This window comes from Gallus gallus, chromosome 19, assembly GCF_016699485.2.
Source record: "Gallus gallus isolate bGalGal1 chromosome 19, bGalGal1.mat.broiler.GRCg7b, whole genome shotgun sequence".
Lineage (NCBI taxonomy): Eukaryota > Metazoa > Chordata > Aves > Galliformes > Phasianidae > Gallus > Gallus gallus.
In genome coordinates this window covers 9,814,971-9,837,900 of record NC_052550.1, presented here as the reverse complement: position 1 = coordinate 9,837,900, position 22,930 = coordinate 9,814,971, and the positions used below count along the sequence as shown (strand labels likewise).

Here is a 22,930-nt window from a genome sequence, read left to right as displayed (position 1 = left end):
TTTTCTGTCCTTCTGGTATTTGCTCCAGACCTCTTTGGTCAGGCCTCCTGCAGCACTGGATGGCTTGTCAGGTGGGATAATTGTGTGGTTCACGAGGGCAGACAGATGCGTTCGCACTGTTGATAAATGGCGGCAGTAGGCAAGCCCTGTGATTGGGGAGGAGGTAAACTTTTATAAGTGAATCTATGTCGTATCAGCAGCCTCTTCAGGATCGAGCTGTGACATTTTAAAATAGCCACTAATACTCCTACCTGAAATAAACTTGCATTTGTACTGTATAAAACTGAAGAACGACAATGGAGCCAAAGATTAAATCAGTCTTACGTAGACAAGTAAAACCCAAGCAGAGTATTATACAGCAAGGTAGTTACACTCTGTCTTCACTAAGCATCGCTTCTCCCATTGCTATATTAAAACCTACAAATAACTGAGTTACGAAGCTACGATAGTTGTGTCACAACCAGTGTAGCATCCTCAGCTGATCTGACTCACAATAAATCTGTTTGGACTCTTTTTTTAACGTATTACACGTTTTCAAGGTAAGCATAGGGGTCTCACAAGGACTGGATCTAAGAAGCTTTGCTTACATCCATAAAAGGCTCTGGAAACGATTTGCCTCTTCATGCTTTCACACAGCATCTTTAATGGAGTCCTGTGGAGACACATTATGGGAACATGATAGGTCACAGGGACACAAATCATTGAGAACTTTATGCTGATCCCCATGATCTTCACGTAGGAATTCTTTCACTGCACTAAGATTTATTTAGCTGAGGAACAACAACTAGAAATAAAACTTTAAAAAACATTCTCACTAGAACTTTGGCTCCAAACAGATTAATCTGGTGCCTTTAGCTACGACTGCTTCAGTGCATTGTAAACGTCTTTGTCAAACTAGATGAGTTGTTGCCTTTAGTTACATACAGTAGCTAATTACTTGTTAAAGACCATGCTTCTCGAGTTGAATTACATAAAAGTACATGGAAAAAAAAAAAAAAACATTGCAATTTTTCTATCAAAATATGAGTCCAACTTAATAGGTTAGTTTCAATAAACTAAGTTTTTTGCTATAAAACTCCATCTTTTTGGGTCAGAAATTATTTCAAAACTGTTAAACTGCTATCCTTCATCTCTGTTGCAGAAACCAATAAAACATCACTGCTTTTAACTGTGGCACAAGTTTTCCCAGTTGAGCTCTCTGAAGAGCTTGCTTACCTGTCGTGGATGCAATTACAACAGCTGGGTATATCATAGGGAGAGCTGCCTGTTGAACAGGAGATGCATGAGGAGCCTTGGCTACAGTGCTCCAGCTGCCAGGAAAGCAAGTTTGCCCCAAAACCTTGCATCTCTATCATTTCGCTGGTGTCTAGGGGAAAAAAATGAAACGAAAGAGCAGGCCATCAACTCTTACTTGTCTTTCTGCCTTCTGTGCATCCTGACGGCTTCATGCTTTACTTCTCAGCGGGCTTTGAACCTTGATTCCAAAAAGGGGAGAGCACCACCTTAGTTAGCTCAGAAATGCTGCTCTCACTTTAACCCAAAACCAGCAGCATGCTGTGCACGTTCACTTGAGGCCAGTCCGTTCATCATTGCCCCTTTTTTGCCCATGCACACATCCCAGTCCATATTTCAAGAGAGCAGAAGCAGGTGCTATATTAACAACTAGAACTGGTTCCTGTGCAATGCTAATGTTATTTATAGCTAGAAGAGATAATCTAGCCTGACCTTCTATTTAATTCAGGTCTTAGAATTTCATTTTGCAGTTCCTCAAATCAGCCATGCAACTGCTCGTCCAGCTAGAGTGGAAGTTTGAGCATAAAAAGAAATAAAAATTGATTGATTCAGTTATTCTCAGAAGTTGCTTCTTTCCCCCCTACTTAGAACCAGATCATATAGTATCCAGCACAGAAGGATAGTTCAAGCCCTACCAGTATCAATAACATGTTCGTAAAAGTAGGATACTCTGCAGGAAAATATACAACAGTACAGTGCGGCTTCTTGAGTCGTCACCAAATCTATTTGCTTTCTAAACCAGCTTCAGTGAGGCGACACAAACATAAGAAAAATCACCAGTTGCCTTTATAAAGCTTGGCCTCAGCTCTTCACCTTTTCCAGCTGGCATTTGAGCTTGTGGGTTTTTTGTTTTATGATAAATAAATAAATAACTGGCCTTTCAGCTCACCCGTGATTAAAATTAAGGCAAATGCCATAATACTGTATGCCACTGAAGTAACATTTGTAAGCAAAATCCAGTCCCCTGGGCCGTGCTTTTAAAACATACATTTGTTGGCTGGTAGTAGGGGCAAATCCAAACCATCTCATGCATTTTACATCAAGGTAGCAGAAAGCATTTTAGTAGTGCCTATTAAAAAGTGGGCATAGGTGAGGAAGAAAAGTGGGAGTAAAACCATTTGTTAACAGAAAAGCACAGGCTCATGCGGAAGCAGTCATGTGTAATTTCACTTCACAAAACAAAGTGTGATGAAAAAATGCTCTTCACCTTAATTCTTCAGGAAGGAGCTGAATGACCCAGTATTTATTGCAGCTTCTCATTTGGTTCAAATGAAAACAATTGGGCAAATGTTTTTAGATCATTTTTTGCGTCCCCTCTACAGACAAAAAAAAAGTGGGTTTTTCCAGCTTTAATTTACAGATGTATATATTTTAGAGAACAAAGAAAAGAACCCCACAGAACCTAAAGATTCAGATGAAAGGTACCAGAATTAATGAAGAATTAGAGTGAACAGCATCTTTTATTTAATTGTAGTGGTGTTATCTGTAACTTCAGCTACATGCAAAAGTTGAGCATGTTGCAAAATGTAAAAGCAAATGGCCAGCAAACCTGCTACAACAGCGTTGTCATTATTTAAAAGGGATCTTGCTGGACAGACAACAGTCATTCCAGTCTATTTCAGCAAGAATCACTACTCAAATAGTAGCAGACACAATCCTAGCTACACCCTTACCTTTAAGATTAAAAGCAAAAAAAAAAAAAAAAGCAGTTATCTGACAGCCATTTGAGTAGGATGACTTAAAATTGCCATGGCCTGACTAAAGACTAAATTGTGCTCCTTATGTTTTAGGTCGCAGCATTAGCCTCTTATCAGCGCATACGGCAGTGTCAGACCTTCTTCCTTTCTGTTATCACTCACATCCAGAAGTGATAAATTAAGATACAGAGTAACTTTCCAAAACAGCATCTTTCTTTAAGGGGAGCAACGTATAGGAGTATATTGGAGTTCCATCCCATCTGTACCTCCCAAGAAATCCCTGTTAACTTGGGCTGGGCGTTATTGGCTGCTAAGAGTTATTCTCTTGGTATACACATGGGTGTGACCTACCAGGAGAATCTCTCTGCATACACATTCATATCCTATCTAAACAAAATATAAACACTGTACAGATGCAAGCAGTTACAGTTTCCTAAAGGTGGTTCCACCAGATCAGGGCAATCATTTAGTACTAAATTCATTGCTGTTTAACAGCATGAGCATCTTATCTGGAGTCAAGATATACTGGGGTTTTGTGAGGGAACAAACACCAGAAAGAAAAAAAAAAAAACAAAAACACATGCTAACAATGAATGAAGAAAATATAGAAAAGAATCAAATGTGCAAAAAGTTGATCTCCCTACTTCTGCATTTGTCCAACTTCTGACAGCTACTTTACAGCCTGATAACAGAGAACTTTCTGTTCTTGCTGACAAATTCCAGGTAACAGCAAAAGGTAGCAGCTTTTGTTTTATTATAACAGAAGCATGCCAGATTTGGCACATGCACTCAAGAGGTACCAAGGCCAAAAGTCTGGCAGCACTGAAGCTGTGCAGTAACTGCTAAGTCTAGAGGAGGGAAAAGATTTCACATGAATTAGTGGACTGGCCTGGATGACATCTGAACAATTGCTCTTTGAACAATTATAAGCTTTGGAATTGTAGCTGTGTTGGGAGGCCTTTGGCCTTGGGAATGGAATTCATACACTATTCAGCTTTCTCCTTTGAGGAAGCAAGGGTTTTTTAAGTCTCCAGAACCACACTACTACATCCTGCATGCTTGTTAATGCCTACACTTCTTGTGAATATCAACTTAATAAGTCTTATGAACAGCTTTAGGAAAAGAATGAGATGACAAAGTTTTAGAGGGCAGAATCTTGCAGCTCTTCACCTAAAACCCACCTAGCCTACAAATGGAAGAAATAGAATGAAAGCACCGGACCACAAAAAAGCATCCATCTCCCATCTCCTCTGCATGTTTCTACTACCTTGCAGAGTTATACATGCTTGTACTATCCTGGGGCTCACACTGTAACTCCCTACACTTCCATTCTCCCTATTCTGTCTGCAAAGGCACTCTCCAGTTCTGACTTTGCCCAGCACAAGCCATACTATTGTAATGGTGTGTCTCTGATCCTGTCTGAGGCTGCCCTCCCCAGTTTCTTATGCTTTACATGAGTAATGATCCCTCCTCCCGTGAGAACATGCTCTAGCATCCAGCTTTTATGAAGGCGGGGCAGGAAGCCCCTGGAAAGAAAGAAGATCAGTTTGTTCAGCAGCACAAATGCTCACACCAGAGGGAAGATGCTGCTGTTTCCACTTCCTATAGGTTCTGAGCACATTCCCAGCCTCTCTGCAGAGACAACTTAATCTCTAGATCTCAAGGCATGAGTGAAATGTTTTGCCCGGTAATAATGCCAACACTGTTGTATGCATCAGTGGAACGAGCTGCAATAGAGCTCTGGGACACAGAGGGAGGAGGATAAAAACCTTTCATCCTATTAGGAGCTGTGAGGTTCCGAGAGCAGATCATTGATAGCATTGCGTGTAGCTTATCTTCCTCCTCCTCATCATCGTCAACAGAGGCAGAGCGGCTGGCAGCTAAGTGGTGGTAGTTAATAGTTACTGCTCAAAGAAAATAGTGAAAGAGGAGCATAAGAAGAGAGAACTTGATTCTGCGGGAAAGCTCAAAAGGACATGTTCAGCAAAGACAAAGGGTTTGAATCCTGCCCTCTTCTTGAGGGTGCAAGCTCCTGTATGAGTGGGTATGAAAAATGAAGTTCTTACAGAAAAACAGCATGCTCCACCAAACACAGGCTAGCTTCTGATTGTGCACAGACTGTTCCCAGGGCACATGTCAGATCATGGCAGTGGAGGAAGGTCCCATTGCCAGCCTGCCATAGGCAAGTATTCTCTTTAGCAAAACCACGGGAATTCAAGGCTCCAGCTAGCTCCCCTCCACCATACCACATTCATGCTATGGCCTCCTCTTTTCCACTCTGATACCCACACCAGGTACATCTGGGCAGGACACAGTCTGCTCCCAGCTCCATTTAGCACTGCAAACATGCAGGGTACAGGCCTACCTCCAAGGAAGCCTGTGGCAGGAACTAGCTTTGCCCTGCAGTCAACAGGCAGGTCTGTGCTAAATGAGCCCACAGAATCTGCAGTCCCCTTGATTCAGGCAAAGGGAGAAGATGCTTTTGCTAGTGTGTGAGCACACAAACTTACCTGTGTCAAAGTCAGAAGCCCTAATAAAGCATGGCTACCATTGTGGTTCAGTCCCATGGGGTGAGGAGGGTTCACAGTTGAGACATCTGCTTTCTTAGCTGCAGTTAAGTCCCAATATAAACAGTAAATCCAAATTCCCTGTAAATTTTAGTGTTTTATCTTTCTGGGAAATTCTTGGGTTTTTTTTTGTTTTGTTTTGTTTTGCTAAGAGGAGTGAGAGCTGTTAGAGAACTAGCTCAAATGCCTTCTTGCACGTAAAGAATTTGTATTCACTGATGACATGAGGTGGTTTGGTGCTTGGAAATTCATTGCTTCCTCAGAAGGGCATTTATTTATCCACTGTTAAGTTCTTGCTTCCAAGCCAAGTAAACTCAGCCCAGGGAATTCTTTGGGGTATTTTAAGATGATTTTATGGTGTTTTTGCTTTGTTTTATTTTTTTCCTAATAGAAACATTATGAGCAAGCAGCATGGCCAATTAAAATATCCTCACTTCAGGACCAAAAATACTCCTGGATAGTAAAACAATATTTTGGTCTCAGTTTGCAAGCCCAGGGGAGTATTTTGAAAACTTCCTCTGCAAAACACAGAGTAAATGTAACATTTCCCACCTCCACTCCATTTCCTTGAAGATAACAAGTTTAACTTTGTTAAGGAGACCTACAGTTAGCTGTACCTGTAGATCACAGTTATCAGTCAGTATAACTTTGTGGTAGATTTTCCCATTACTACTGTCCCCTAAACAGGTTTTCTTAGCTGTGTGTGTTTGTTTTTTGTTTTTAAACAAAGCAGAACAAAGGCACTTACTGTTATCGTGCTTGTGTCCTGGATAGATAATTCTGAACACATAGTCTGTAGAAGTGTCTTCAGCTGGCATTTCCTCTAGGTCCAGTGATTTGTTGCTGTTCCGTTTTCGAAGCTTTGGAAATACCTTACCCTAGAGAAAATAATGATCTCATGTATTCATTCAGCCACCAAATACTAACAGAGCACAAGAAACTTTGTAAATACTATGGATCTTTGGCATCTGACATCTTAAAACTAAGCTTTCTATGTTGGGAGAAAACAACACTAGAATCATAGACAGAAAGTGGCTTTATGAGTACTAAATGCAGCTTTTCTCTGTGCTTAAAACACAACCTTTTCATGTAACCCACACAAGGTGGGCACCAGCTTTTTCAGTAATCCAGGTCCCTGACAGCAAGTATATCCCAGACCACTGAAGACTCAGTCCCTATAGCCTGCAACTAATCTATCTGACCTATCATACTTTAATATGACAGAAGATTCCAGTTCAGTGTTCAATATTGCAATAATGGTATAAACAAATTTTAAGGACAATCTTAATGAGAATCAAACTGGACTAAATGGAGTTTTTTTTTGCCTTTCACTTTGATTGCCATTTGCTTTATAATAACGCCTGGACTCTGAGGGGCAGGGTGCTGTTCCACACAGACTGTAAGATCAGCCCTACCACAAGCAGCTCATCAGAAAAGGCAGTACCTTGCCCTGTTGAGACCAAAGTGGTGGTTCCAGCTGACCACGAGGCAGAAGACCATTTTCCAGGCAGGAAAGAAATGCAAGGAGGTGACCTCCCTGAGGGAAATGCAGTGGAGGTTTCTGAGTTCCATCCTGACTCACCAGGACTAATGTCCATCTGCTTTCTCCTGCAAAGGAGGACAACGGAAGTCCACACTGTTACATCACAATCTCTATTTGTTGCTCTTACCTTCTAAATAAGTTTTATTTGTGACCAACTCTATGTAGATAAATAAACTTCTAAGTCACGGTATAACATAGGTGACCTCAGTCCTTTCGTCCTAAAGAAGCTCAGGATACAACAAACTGTGATGGGTCTCATGCAGAAACATTAAAGTGATTCTGAACATTAATAAAATAAATAATAAAGGAATAAGGAAGTATCTGGTGTATGGCATAAGCTGACAAAGTACACCACTTCGAATGAAAATTAGCCTAGTGTATATAACAAGAAGTTTTTTTCTTGTGAGAATTAGCAAGTCATATTCTCTATTGTAAACTCGTCTCTATTCCACTGCCACTACAAACAGCACAAATAACGAAACCTGCTCTGGGTATTCTTCTACGCATAATCATCTGAATTTTGAGTACAATTTTCAAAAGCACATAAGTGAATTAGATTCTTAATTTCATTTTCCAAAATGTAATGAATGAAGAACATAACTCAACAGAGTGCTTTTGAAACTTTTACCTCTGGTATTTCTCCCTCTACGGCATCTAGAGGCACCTGGTAAAGGGAGATGTCTCAAGAGCAGGAGGTGTTCCATAGCATGGCTGTGCAAGTTCCAGTCTGGAAGGTAGGTGCTGTGGCAGGACCACCAAGTGTCTGTCATCTTATGCAAACAACAAAAATCATGTGTATACACCTGGCACCTGTTACTGAAACAGCCTTCTCAATGAACAAAACCAAAGGATGTCATATTTCACATCTGCCATCTGATTCCCTCTTATCTAAGAAAGTGCTGCAAAGCAGTGAGGCATCTGATCAGCCACTGAGATCCTGGGCAGGCACGAAGCGTACTGGAAAGGATCATTCAAGTGAGGCAAACAGACCTGAACAAGAGTTGCAGTTGTCTTCTAGGTAGGCCTCCAGGTTTTAACACCCATATGCCCAGGCTGGTATGGTATAACTAGCTGTGTTAATGGCACAGAGGGAAAGTGATCATTCAAGTGGCTTTCCCATTAATGTATTTTAAAGCAGTATATATAAACTGTCTTTTAAAATAGGCTCTTAGTTCTAGAGGTCCTTTAGTCCAACCACAATTCAAATCTGAGTCCAAATAAAATTTTTGCATGTTCATTCTTTGCTCTGTGATTTTGACTTAAAGCTCATGGTAAGGAAAGCAATGGGAGAGACATTTTCTTCAGACCCCTCTCTCTAAAACGAGCAGGATGGGCTAAGTCAGAACTCCATGGGCAGATGGTGGCTGTGTTACAAGCAATCCATTCCTACGGAGGTTGACAATCCCACTGACAGAAGTTGCTTTTTTCCCCCTTCTCGTTTTGTAACAGTCCATGGATTGAGGCTTATGCTTACAGAACCAACACATCTACGTTTAATACCTGCTGCTGACAGATTCCCAGAAGTACTGTTCTGCACAGATCACTCAGGAAAAAAATAAAGGGCATAGAAAAAACAACAAGGAAAGCAAGTGACAACTGGAGCACTGTTAGGCAGAGAAGATCTTACCAGGTTTTCACTGAAGACATCTGGAGAAAAAAAATGGTCTGCCTCCTTTTGCATTAAATCCCTAACAGGCACCATATAAAATGGTAGCAGCATTAGCAGCATTAACATTAATCTGGCAGACAGGGGCTTTGGGGGTACCCTCATGAGGAGAAGTTTTATGCTTACGTTGTTGATGGCAGTGAATACAGACGATCTGGCTGAGTGGCACTATTAATGCGTAGTCCCAGTAAACGCTAATAGAAAAGGAAAAAGTGCAACAATTTTTTTCTCTACATTCAGGAGTGCTTGCAGTTCCAAGCATGCAATAAAAAAGACTTAGCAAAGTTAAAAAACTGCTGCTAAATGTGACCAATTGAGGTAAATCAGTAGTCAAGTAGAAGAAACCCAAAGAACTAGTAATCCATAGTAGGTATACCTGGCACCGGCCTTTTCAGAATCGCCTTTTTTTGGTCCCCTTCCCACTCCCACCTCCCCAGGCCAGAACGATGTTCTGGTTAACATTAAAACAACCAGAGCACAGACTTTGTGGTGGGCTTGTAGCTGGGTTTCAGGGCAGCAAGTTCTCTTAAGTCTTGCACACATTATTGCTGGGGCTCAAGCTTACAGATTAAACACTAGAAACAGCTCTGAACCTTACTGAGAACAATTTAGCATCAAAAGCAACGGTAGAGGGCTTCAGTAACACTCTATTAAAAATATACATTATATTAAAAAAAAAAAGAAAAAAGGGAGTGGATCAAGCACCAGAGAGCACTGTTCTGAGGATGAAGGAAGCATTCCCTGAGGAGACATACCTATCCGGTTCAAGATTTCACCTGTCTTTCCACTGAAGTAGAAGGCCATAATAGAGGAATAACTAATGAAAGAGAATGACATTACAGATCTCTCTTTTGAGGCTGACAGTAGCCATTTGCTTGTCAAGTGATCTATGACTCTCTGAAGGAAGAATTGTAATGCTGGAAGGTAGCATTGAGTCCCTTCTCCAAAATACCTGGAGAAGCAGGCTTTGTTTTCCACCTAAAAAGGCCTTATATCCAACTCACTTCGGTATACCCCATTTGTGATGTATATTATTACTGTATCACTCAGTAATCCAGGGGACTCTAGAATAAATATTCTGGAATCAATTAATGATTATTACTGCTGTTGTTTGACAACCACCCTAACTGATTTCTTGAAGCTCATTTGACAATCAGTCACTTAATCTTGAGTTTTATCACATATAAAGCGACACACATTTATAAGTAACCTTCAGAGATCCCCTGCAAGGTCCCAACTCATTCCAGTAGTTATGTGTTTAGACTCCACTGAAGGCTCGTATATGGGCCTCGTCTGCACCTGTTTCTTTCCTGTTTTGTCATTTTAAGACAAACTGCACCACACAACATTCAGACTGTCACTTTAGCTGTAGCAAAACAGAACCCGAGCTGCCTGACACCTCAACATGTGCATTGTTCTGAAGCCCTTCAATTAAATCAGTTTTGTTACACTTACGGCATTATTGCCGATATGCAAGGAAATAAACACCACAAATGCGTCCAGTCTTTTTCTGAAGACAGTGACTACCTTTTCTCCAGCTCTGAATCTCCAAGGGTTCCATTCATTAGCTGATTTGGAGTCCATTTTAATGTCAAACTGTCTGCTGACTGGTGAAGTGAGAGATATCCAGGAATTGCCTCCAAATCATCCTTCTGTTTGTAGAAATAAACAGAAAAAGGTGATTCAAGTGTACACACAATTTTTTCTTTTCCTCCTCTTGTTTGTTCACCCCTTCACAATTCTGAGATCTTAATTCCAGCCCTCAGCCCACCAGGTTTGGCCACATTCTGTACATGCCAGACTATTTTCATTTGGCCTAACTACACTTCAGCATCCAAATCCTCCACAACCCTGTCATCCATGCATTTAAATCTTGAGTGCAACAAAAATTTTTCAAGAATGAATGCAAATAATAAGATTTAACATGACAAAGTGATGGAGCACTGAAGAATCCTCCTTAGAGATAAGACAACACTGAAGTAAGAACTATCAGCCTCGTTCTCAATGGATATTACATTATGATATTTATATCTTTTTGTCAGTGATAATGGAGCTAATTTCACACATTCAGTAACAAGGATCATACCGAATCACATATAAAAACAGTAGAGAAAGATGGGAAATTTGGCATCACTGTGTAAATATCCCTTGTTTCTCTAATAGCCAGATAACAGAAGTTTCCGTATCAGTTCCCTTCAGCTTTACAAAATGCCTTCCTTGCAGACAAGACACAACCCTAGGCTCCCACAAATGCACAGCTCATTCTATTTCTCATTCCATTAAGAAATGAGGATCACAGAGATCTAGACTTCAAATCTGGGCTTGCTGCACTCAATAGGTTATTGTGACAGTCAATCCTCCAAAGTATCTTTAAAGCTTTATAAGTTTCAAGTCTGAATTCACTTATATAAAGACGAAAACCACCATTCACCAAATCCTTTCAAGCTGCTTATTTAAGGCAACTTACTCTTCCAAATCAACTATGACAACTGTTTTGTTCTTTAAGTGCCTTGCACTGTTCCCCAGGATAATCTCCATAACATCTCCAGGGACTGAAGTTAAACCAAGAGGTCTGCAGTTTTCCAGGTCCTCCTCTCATGCCCTCTTTGTAGTGGGTATAACATCAGGTTGCTTCCAGTCAGCAAGATCTTACAAAAATGGTCCCTTACAATTTCTGTGACCACAGATGGAAAGTCACTGCTCCCCAACTTCTCAAGTCACAGACATGCAGCAGCTGTGTGCATTGGCCCAAAACTCAGTGTACTTACTGGCTGGACTAAGACATTGTTTTTCCCATATAGGAGATGTGTTCTGGAATTCTGGTGCAAAGACTCCACGTACTCTCTTGCTGAAGCAGCAAAGCGATCTTCTGAAGTGCTCCCACTTGAATGTCGTTTCCGGATCTAGCACATACACACAAACAGTCAAGGCAGATCAGGCAGAATGGGAATGGCTCTACGGACAGCTCCATTCAGAACAGTTTCTGTACTGGAATTTCTGGAGCCAAGAAACTTTGCAGAAATTATGTGGGCTCTTCCTCATCCCCGGACAAGACAGCTCACTTCTTGTGAACTAACTGGTCAAATAACACACATTAAAGGCCATGTAGTTTAGCCCTGGATCTCAAACTTTTCTTAATAGTGTATTTGGGCCCAAATGGACTTTTAATCTGTGATAAAGGCTCCATTATAGAAGAAAAAAAGACTGTTTTAAATTCAGATATCTTCCTTCTGAGATATTTTTATTGTCAACTTGTGCCTTCTAACTCTGAAATAGCTGCACAGAAAATACCTACTCCCAGTGCTGGGCGCTTTGAAGGCGAATCTTGGCGGCCATGGACTCCATGAATCCGATGTCGCTGAACAAGCTCATCTGCTGAAGGGTCTGTCCAGTAGTGATCAGCTGTTTTCAGCTTGGTGTACTCCAGTGCACATGGTCCAACTAAGAGAAGAGCCCAGGAGAGAAACATGAGTCTATCTGCAAACCTACTGAATCTTACACTGCTGGCCAAGTACCAAAAATGGGATTTTCTTCTCAGAACAGATGAATTATTAATGATCACTTAATGATCCAACAGGACCAGACAGCCCACTATATAGACAGTATGTATAATAACGTATCAGGTCCTGTTATCTACGGCTGCATAAAGATATTCCTTTAGTACACGAAACCCTGCCACAGAAGCATTTATAGTTCCAATCTGCTTGCAAGCATTCTATAAAAAGCCATTTCCATTCTGTCCTCTGATCTGACCAATAATTAACAGTACTGGTCTCTACTGGTCTTGAATGCAACAAACACCATCTTCTCTATTGCTCTATTATAGCTAGTCAAACCATGCGCTAGAGATAAAAATCATCTTTTACAATATAAAATGGTTTAAGAAGCCATTTATTTTCTTTAGGATAAGAAGTAACTTTGCAAGAACTCACCTAGAAGAGAAGCAAGTATTGGGCCACAAACAGGATCTGCTAGTAATGCTTCTTTTTCATAATATTTACTAGGAATAAAAGATTAGAGCCCAGTTAAAAACACTGGCTATTGCTATGCCTGTAGCATTACTTGACTTTAAAACTATCGTGCTACTGCTTATAAGAAAATACGCCAATGAAAGCAAGATAGATAACAACAGAGAAGCTGGACATGCTGCTTTCTTTGTTAAATTGACAACAATTCCTTCAACATCTGGTGCAAGCCCCCTCGGAGTCCAGTGGACACTGACTGTGTGCGTGGGTGAAAAGGAAGACTACTGAAGTCATCTATCAGGTCAATGTAATAAAAAATAAAAACTGAGGCAAAACACTCATTTCAAGAGTGAAATCTAACAATGAAATTACTTATATAAAGGAAAGCTTTTAGAGGTTATAGTTCTAAGAACTTTAACAAGACTGAAAATGGAATCTAGGCTGTGCATCTATAGTGCTGCACATGTACTGAATCAGAACACATTTTCCAAGCTTGATTTTAATCACAGTTCTAATGCAAAACAAATTCCAGCAGCAGAATTTTGCTGTGATTATCAACTGCACTCTCACACAACGGGCAAATAAGCAAACCATCTATCTAATCCACCAGAAATGAGACCAAAGGGATCCAAAACCCATCCTTTCCTGAACTAGAAAGGTAGAGGAAAAGCAGTTGCTAATTGCTGATGCATGAATCTCCTCTAAAAGCTCTAATACAGCTTGACTGGCTCACGTACTAATTTTCAAAGAAGAATTGTTGCACTAGGTTTACAAGTATTTAGAAGGCTTTTACTACAATGCACGTCCTGAATTCAGATGTTAAGGGACATGGTTTAATGATGAAACTTGGTAGGTCAGTGTGATGGTTGGACTTGGTGATCCTGAAGGTCTTTTCAATCTACATTATTCTCTAACTATTCTTTAAGTGCATTAAAATATATTGCAAGGAAGTTATAAAGAAATTTATTCAGCCTATTTCAGACACTTGCTTTAGTATTAATTTCCTAAACAGTCAGTAACATTAACTAGATCTCCATGGAGTATAAAGGAAGTCTAGAACAATCAGTTCAATAAATGTACCCTCCAAACTTTTATATTTAATAACATGACCACCACCCCTACTTTTGATCCATATTCTTCCATTCATCAACTGTATAATCTCAAGTAAGTCACTCCCCCTCAGTATAACATTCTGCCTCATCTATTTTTGACACTGAGCTTGAGGAAGGAGCTTGCGTTTGCTAGATGTGTTTACCCAGTATATTGATTTCAAGCTTTAGACACTAATGCAATATGGAGACAAATAACAATTCTCTGCAAGCAATGCTGCCAGTTTTCCACGGAGACCAAAAGATCCACACATTCTTAAAACATATTGTTCATCTGTGAGGAATGTTCTTGAAACACTGTCAAGAACAATGAACTACTACAAATAGCAGTTCTTGCAGTGACCAAAAGTATTCCCACCACAGCAGCAAAGCTAACTTTAAAACACACAGCCCAAAAATCCAAACACCCAAATTTCTCAAAACATCATTCTCCTCTGCTGTCTCTCCCACTAGATGGGGCTCAAACTCTAAATCATCTTCCTCAAGATCAGAAGAGCTGAAGGACTTAAACATGGAGTGTTGTGACATACATTTGTCATAAAAATGCATAAGAACAAATGTTTTATCCACTGTAATTGAGGTTCTCAAAAATCACTTACATTTAAGGACATGGCCTTAACTCACTGGCCTGGATGGAGAAGCCAGTAAGGTGAATATCCACAACAGATGAAACAACTGTGATCAAATTCTCTTTGTCATGTATGGTGAATCATGTGGAAGTAAAAAAATAAAAATAACAGTGGATACAAAGAGGATACAAAGTACTTTCAAGAAATATCCACACTTGATTCTTGTTTTACCTGCAGTTATCAACAATATACTGCACAATCTTGTCGAGCACTTTCTCAATCAATGCTGTCCGAACCCATATATGCTTGATGGCCTGAGGAGTCAGTACAGGTGTTTTGCTTGTGGCTGATCCTTGCCTTTTGAGGGGTTCTTGCACGTTTGGCTGATTTTTCCTGCAAAAGGACATAAGATAAAAGTTGCCAAAGTTCACAATCTCTTCTAACTGGAATTCCTCATGTGACAAGTCTACACAGAGAGCTGCTGGAAAGCACAGCATGTCTGACAAATGCATATCTGTGTACTAGCTATGTTAGCACTCACCACCTCTGGTTTCAGGGTTTTAGTCAGAGATTTTTTGAGAATCATGGCTGTAATGAGTGATTTAGGACACTTCAGTTTTGGACTGAATTGAGATACTAAGCAATCCCTAAAAATAGCCCCAAACAGGCCTATATGAGGTATATTGGGTGACGTAGTCCACCAGCGAAAATATCTTTTGCTTTTGGTGCTTTAGAAAGATCCCAATATTTGAGCTCCTCCAGAACTTCCACATGCTATATAGGCTGAAATGAGCAGGCAGCACATCTACAGCAGACCGTAGCTGTCAAAAGAATGAAAACGTAACAAAATGCCAAGTGTAATATAAAGTAAGTTGCATTTGATTAACAGAATTTAGCTTCTTATCAAATACATCTTCATACTCATTTGGGAAAGCTACATAGAGGAGCAACAGAGGCAGAGCTGTTCTACAGAGCTCCTGCCACACCACTGTCAGGCAGTCCTTGGACACAGGCCCATCTTTTTATCCTCTGTGAAGCACCACGTACAGCTACAGCACCGGCTGTGCTAGAGGCTTGGCAGGGAGATCCTCTCTCTCTTACTTCCTACAGAAAGACAGCAAGACAACTACAAGATAAGCAACATCAAACTGAGAAACCAGAACTAAAGCAAATGAACATCCAAAGCCAGCTGGTAGCTTGCTTACAGTCATGACTCCCTGCTTCTTCCTATAGTATTAGCCAGCGCTGCAGAAGGGCCAGTGCAGAAATGGGGTGCTTAATGCTGTGTTTTAGTGAGTGACAGGATGGTGAGCTGGTTACACAAAGCAGATTCACTTCCCAAGTGCAGCTGTAAACAACAATGCAGGCACTGGTCAACAAGGTGGTCTCTGAGCCATTCTTTTCTGTGGAGTTACTTGGTGCCCAACAAATCTATTTGACCCCAACCAAAAGACAGACAGTGGCACACTGTACCTCAGGCATGCTGTGGGGATGGTGTTTTGATACATGAACGGAATGGTACTGTTCTTTGAAGATCCCAATGTGCTATGCTTTTTGTCATAACATTGCATAGCTTCACATGGTAGAAATGCAATTTTGAAGAAAATTCCCAGCGGAACTCATTTTTATTTATGTTGGATATTCTGACATGGTGGATGTCCACTTCTTATCCATTCAATTACAGGTGTCCAAAATACATTTCCATACCAACAATGCTCCTTTCACTTCTTTGGTGGCCCACCATACCCTGTGAGCACTCTGTCAAACCACTAGTTATTACTAACTTTTGTTGCTTTGCATGGACTAGACACCTTAATCCTCTGCACTGTAAGAAGCTAAACAAAACACTGAAGACTCACTTTCCAACTTCTGTCCTTCTGTTGTCAGCTTGATGAGACTAGAACATTTGTCTTATTCGACACTCAAGATTCAAAGCTTCCGCAGATTTGGCCAAGAAAAATTGTTTTCCAAGTGTTTTCTCTGTGTTTTCCAAGTGATCTCTGTATTCTCTTCATAAATACTGTGTGAATTTTCATGTTAAACAGGCATCATCCTCACCTGCTCTCCACTTGCTGCTGCAGCTCCTGCACTTTCTTGCATATGTCCCCTGCAATTGCATATGTCTTGCCAACTTTGGTGAACAGTGCAGCTACCTTGTCGGTTCGCAGGAAGCCAGCAGCCCTGCGTTTCAGCATGTGCAGGAGACATGCTTCCACAACACCTGCAAGAAAGGGAAGGAGATACATTCATGGGTACTCCTGTCCTTCAGCCTTCTCTTTGGTGAGTGCTATCTGCTAACACCTACCGGTCAGGTGTGGAGACATGAGAACAGAGAGCTGCAGAAAGACAGACAAACTAGATCTCAAAATCAGATGATGCAAATATGTAAATAATCTGCAACAATAAGAACCTTGTAAGATACTGACATTGAAAGAATTCCAGATTCTACCGAAAGTGAAGCCAAATGCAAAAACTCCCATCAAATCCTCACAGCAGAACCAATTCAGTTCATTTCAGCCCACCAAGAAACCTAACCAGGTCTCATTTAAACTGTTGCAGGAAAAATTAAAAAAAAAAAATTACAAATTAAACAAAATTTAAAACAAAAAACCCAACCAACCAAAAACAAACAAGAGCCTTCCCTGTCTACAAGCTTTCAAAACTTCATTGCAGATGAGTTGTCCAGTCAACACTGTCCATAAAAAAGCATGGGGAACAGACCAATTCATTCACAGGGAGGAAAAAAACCCAACAAAATGCAAGGTGTGCACTCTCACTGAAACCCACAGAGGCATGCCAGCCATGCCATATAAGAGTCTGTGTTCCACACCTGAGCGATGCTCTCCTGCCTGCCATGCCAGCAGGCTGTTCTGTGGTAAACTGCAGTTAGAATGGCCACGTTAAATTTGTGTTACGAGTAATAAACGGTATTCCATCTGCTCTGATATACATCACATCTCTCTCATGATTTGGCAGCTAATTTAGACAGAAGGCAGCATTTTGTTGCACTTTGAGCCCAATACTTTCAGGCACTGAGCATTTCCTGAGGACTTACAGTACTTGGTCTCCAAACCCACGCTAACCGAAAGCCTGTGTCTGAAAAAGACGGTCCTCACTGTTGAGCTCTTGAAACCTATCCCAACTATTAGACAAGACTTAACAGCACGCAGGCACATCACCTGCATTTAGCTAGCCCTGAAGCTGTTGCAGCACTTGAAGGATCACAGGATGTGTCTGTATTAAGCAGCGTTACTAAGATGCCCCCTTAATTTCCAGCACTGCTGTCCTATTTCTTTGCTTTGTAAGACTGAACAGCTACCTGTTGAATGAATTAAAAAAAAAAATAAAGAGAAGCATTTTTGATGTTTCATAACTTCACATTTTGTGTCTTAACAATCCAGAAAAAAAAAAAAAAAAGAAATCTCTAATTGGCTTCCCACTAACACATCTCTATTACAGAAATTAACCTCGTGTGTTCTGAAAATACAGCCATTTGCTTTTTAAGTGTGGAAAACAGCACGAGTAAAGCAAATGGGAAACATGTCGGGGGATAACAACTATTTCACTTTCAACTGTGAAGGCAGATATGTCTTTAAGCTAAGCAGTACTGGATAAAATCTGACAAAAGGTAAACTTTCCATGAAAATCCCTAATTTCCCAGTGGAACAGCCAGCAGAATTAAATATTGATGGCTTAGATTGCTCATTTGGCTTTAGATTGTTCATCTAATTTTTTTTTTAAATAAATCAGGATACAAGTAACTTGATTTAGCAAAATCAAATCTTCTAACTGTACGCCCTGAATTCATTCTCTGTAGAACAGAAATCAACACACTCTCTTACTCCTCCATCTTAGCCCTTGCTAAATTTAATTAAACTGAAATTTTTTCAGAATAAATTTCACATATTCCCTTGCTGCACCACATGGGAAAGACTCAACAGAATCTTCAGTTTCATCTGCGAGTGAAACAAGAGACATGTACTTCCTCAGTAGTGTCTAATCTGAGACACGTCACATAAATGCTGCCGCTAAGCATGTCAAAACCATAGGATCGTGATGCACTGTGCCGTGACCAGCTTCAACAGCTGAACAACAGAGACAACTCAAACACAGGAAACCCCACACACATGCAGCCATCCTCCAGTGAGTGGGTAACCCAGGAGATGGGCAAGCCCATGGCAAGCAGCGCAGCTGGAGTAAATGAAATAGCATGTCTCATGTACTTACTGATAATGAAGGACTTGTTTTTTTTTTTTCTTTTGTTTTGTTGCTGGACTTTCTCAATAAATAAAAGCATTCAAACATTCACAGTATTCAACTGGTATCTTCAGTATCAATGCTTGTACTATTCAAATCCACACCTCCTTTATCCCCAGGACAAGTAGACAAAGTTACTATTGAGCTACAAACTACACAAAGGAAATACTGGCCCATCTATGCTGCTTCTAAATACTGCAGTCCAAATAAAACCTCGCTGAGTGGTACAAGGTATCTGTACACTTTAATACCCACTCTACCTGTCAGAAAAAATGGTGATTTACCTTCTGCTGTGATCCCTCTGTTGGCTATTACCCTCCAGTTTCACTTCAAACTGTATCAACAAAATGTTCTTTGGAAGAACAGAATATCCTACGTTTTTTAAAATGTGGTTATTGCTTTCCCTGTTTCACTAAGGTCTCACTGCACCAAGCACTGTATAAACACATACTGAGACACAAATCACATCCCAAAGAAGGGAACACCAATAACTTCTCCATAATTAGGGCACTGCCACAGCTGGCCCCAAGCTACTGTGCAATAACTAGCACTGCTTACTGCTGCTTGCAGGAGGGCTGAGGCTGAACCCAGAGGAGCACTAGTCCAAGAGAAGCAACAACCAAATACTCACTGAGAAGACTACTGCCTCAGAAGACCACCACTACCTTGCTTTTTCACCCATATCATGTGCAAAAGCCAAAGAGCAGCACCATTCCATGAAAGAAAAGCCAGGAGACACGGGCACATCCCCGCCTGACCTCTCAGCAGTCAGCTCATACTGGCACACATCTGCTGCAATCAAAGGACATCTGTAGGTGGCAGAGGCAATGCCTGTTTGACTGCAGTCTTACAAGTGGGAGTCCAGTGCTGATGACATCTCTGCAAGCACGGCTGTTTCTACTCAAAGGAAGAGGGAGCATCTGTGCATCTGACAGAGAAGCAGGAGTGGGGGCGAGCACCATTTGGTTGCAAACAGGGTTGTGCAAGGCCAGGCAGAGTGGCATGGGAACAACAGTAATGATAACAGAGGATGCTCTTCACAGCATAGTCCAAGATCCTGTCTCACAACCATCACAAAGAATCCTAATTCAGCTGCTGTTTTGCTCTGCCTTTCAATTAGAAATAAAGAAAATGAAAAAAAGAAAGGCAGCTTTCCAGATGCTTAAAGCAATGCAGTAATAATTGATACCAGATCTTAAATGAAACAACCTGCCTTTAAAAATAACTGCAAAGAAGTGCACTGCTGTTGCTTAGGAAACAGGCTCTCTTCCCACCTTCACTGTACTTTTTGCTGTTGTTCCTTTAGAATAATAAAATATTGATGAAGCAAATTTAGTGAAAAGCATAGCAGGCACAGCTTTAATTACTAATAAATGCTGCAGCTGCCATGGAGGCCAATTTCCACGGTGACTGACCCTGAAGCTCCAGTATTTCATTATTCCACTGTGACATTTCTCATCATGAGGACCTGGCATAACATCAGTACCCAACTGACTGTAATACACACAGAGCAGTTATTTGCAAGGGGAGACACGCTGGAGGTAGCTCCTGGATTGCCTCACAGTATGTGTACCACAGGATGAGAGATTAATGTACCGCATCGTTTTATGTGCAAAGCACCCTGAGGTCTGGGTTTAGGTTTCAGTCCCAGCCACAACGTGTGTCACTCCCACATTGCTTCCTTTGCCTCCACCACCAGACTGAGGCCAGCAGTACTTGCTTTCTTCAGCTTTTCTCTCAGGGCTCCTTTATACAACAGCATTACTCCACAACAGCCAACTGACTTTAAATTCACACCTGACTTAATCTGAATTACGTTTCAAGCACACAGTGGCTTATATCCAGCTAAACTGAGAAGCATTTGAGGAAGGGAGTACATCTTTCAACACACACGTTCCTACTCCAACATATGGGATAGGACAGATGTCACCTCCTCAGCGCAGCCCTCCAACACAGCAAGCTGTGCAAGAGCTTCACAGCACATTAATTAAAGAGGTCAGCAGCCTGGAAGATGCATGGAGGCCTTTTTGCTTACTGCACGCCCAGAGGCAGGCACTCATCTCACGGCACCTCCTGAGCATCACTCACAACCACATTCTCCTGCACGCACACACATAACCAAGTTCAGACAGAATGGAATCTTCAGCACAAACTGATAAACATGCAAAAGAATCATCTCAAGCTGCAGAACCTTTTTAAAGACAAGAGAGGACATCAATAGCGACACTCAAATGTCTTTGCAGATGGAAATACAAAGTATTTGAGGACCCACTTCTGCCAGAAAGCAAACTGTGGTCTGGAAACTAAAAACAGATTACCTCATCCTAGGTAAGGTGCGTATTTTTGATCTGCAGGAATGCTGAACAAAACATCCACAGAAAAGGGGGATTCTCCCTATCTTTCAGTTTTGAAATCCAGGCCAGGTATCTTTTTTGGAAGAGAAGTCCTTGGTCTGCACCAGTTATTGACCTCAATACATACAGGCAACATGATGAACTCTTCAGCCAATGTTATTTGCACAGTCAAAGCAAATGCAACTTTGCCAACAGATCCACAGGTGCGCCGTACGCCCGCATTCTGCACAAACCTCACACAACTACCTCAATTCCACCTCTTTAGCTCCACTTACTGCAGCCTGTACACACATACATTTGCTTTTATTTATATGTTTACATGCACACCGGTAAAAACTATGCCATGCTCAGAAAGCCTGAGCTTCCTACTGTCACTATAGCTACAACAGATGCAGGAAAAAGAGAAACACAGGTCCCCATTATGGGTGCACTGGAAGACCAGCACTGTACTTGGAAGAAAATCTACACAGCTCAGATAATTCTTTTGCATCATTCAGCTAACAGCAGCCATCTAAAAATTCATCAACTCCAGCCAATTTTAAGGAACATTCCCTGCAGTATCCACCGCTGAATTTAATTAACTGCAGATATGTTATTGATTTACAGAAAAAATAATCCGTCCCCAGCAAGTTTTAAAGAATGCCACATTTTTATGACTTCAACAAGGATGTGTCTTGCAGTGTCAGACAAACAACTTCATTTTTTTTTCCTTTCTTTTCCCCTTTATTAAATCTCAACAACAATTAACAGACTAGGAAATAAAAGAGCTCCAGTGATGAGTTTGGAAGAGTGGCAAGCAGAGAGAAGAAGGCCTGTGGAAGTGTTCTTTACAGGATTTATTTAGAAGGTGAGAGTTTCCAAAGCCAAATACCTCATTTTCAAGGAAACTGTGCATAGGGAATAGGATTCACAAGGCTTGAAGAAAATAAGAACAAGCAAGAGGAGGAGGATGACAAAGTAGTAGTAAGATGCTCTTGCTGCACCCAAATAACCATAGATCTGCCGAGTATGAAACCAATCATACCCACCAAGTTATGGTGTGCCATGTCATTGAGAAACGCACAGAGAGCAGATGAGATACACACAGGTACCTGTACTCTCACCAAGAAGTAAATGGCTGTAGAGGATGTATCCTAATATGCTCCTCTGTCTAAAGAGTGCCGTTTGGGGCATTTCATACAAGAGGGAAAAACAGAGTATCAAGTTTGTGCTTAAGTCTCAATCCCCGCGTAACATCCTGTCTTCCAACACAAAGGACCACAGACTGTCCAGACTTCACAGGACAAATCCACACAGGCTCATGGGGCAGCAGACAAAGATAACAAGAGCTGTGCTACAGCCAAACTCCCACTGCCACCTCCCTCACCTGATCTTCAATACATCATTCATCAAACCCAAATGTGCAGCAATCACTGCAACTGAGATTGAAAGTTTCCCTTAGACACCAGAAAAAAAAGCACCAAAAATAAGCAGGCCATTTGGAACTAACATTTTCCTCAGCCATTTGCCGCTGTGATTTAAATATTATAATATGGGTTATGAATGATATAAGGATACCTGCAATTGTTTCCTTTCAGGGTTGCAATAATTTTCAAGGTTAAGCACATAAATCCCTGGAATTAAAGAGCTCATAGGTTACCTAGTAACCACCTTTGGCTGCTGGTAATGTTTCTTCAATACTGGTAATTATTTCATTTCCTCCCTGGAAGCACAGCAAAAGCAGCAGCTAGCTGAAACTCGACACTTAAGGCTGTTCAGTTTAATAGTTAAGTTGACCTAGACACTACTTGCATTTTGCTCTACCACATAAACAGAACACAGACATCACTTTCACAGTAAGTCCCTGCAGAAGGCGCTGAGGGAATAAAAAGGTATCTAAATGGACCATCCTCAGTTCTAAAGATAGGTCT

General features: G+C 41.0%; 1 protein-coding gene across 19 annotated transcripts in view; it reads right to left on the bottom strand.

The window, feature by feature from the left end:
- SGSM2 (small G protein signaling modulator 2) overlaps window positions 1-22,930 on the bottom strand; it is a 46,783-nt gene that overhangs the window by 11,973 nt on the left and 11,880 nt on the right. For 9 of the 19 annotated variants that reach the window (XM_004946793.5, XM_046902710.1, XM_040650560.2 and 6 more), the window contains 13 exons: window positions 16,468-16,630; window positions 14,641-14,802; window positions 12,699-12,766; window positions 12,062-12,207; window positions 11,535-11,669; window positions 10,294-10,418; window positions 8,893-8,960; window positions 7,002-7,165; window positions 6,306-6,435; window positions 4,760-4,894; window positions 1,216-1,366; window positions 588-652; window positions 1-146 (listed from right to left, as the gene is read on the bottom strand). In XM_004946793.5, the coding sequence (XP_004946850.1) occupies window positions 1-146; window positions 588-652; window positions 1,216-1,366; window positions 4,760-4,894; window positions 6,306-6,435; window positions 7,002-7,165; window positions 8,893-8,960; window positions 10,294-10,418; window positions 11,535-11,669; window positions 12,062-12,207; window positions 12,699-12,766; window positions 14,641-14,802; window positions 16,468-16,630 (1,658 nt within the window). The remainder of the gene's footprint in view (window positions 147-587; window positions 653-1,215; window positions 1,367-4,759; window positions 4,895-6,305; window positions 6,436-7,001; window positions 7,166-8,892; window positions 8,961-10,293; window positions 10,419-11,534; window positions 11,670-12,061; window positions 12,208-12,698; window positions 12,767-14,640; window positions 14,803-16,467; window positions 16,631-22,930) is intronic. The other 10 variants (XM_046902712.1, XM_046902716.1, XM_046902713.1 and 7 more) reach the window with 3 other exon arrangements.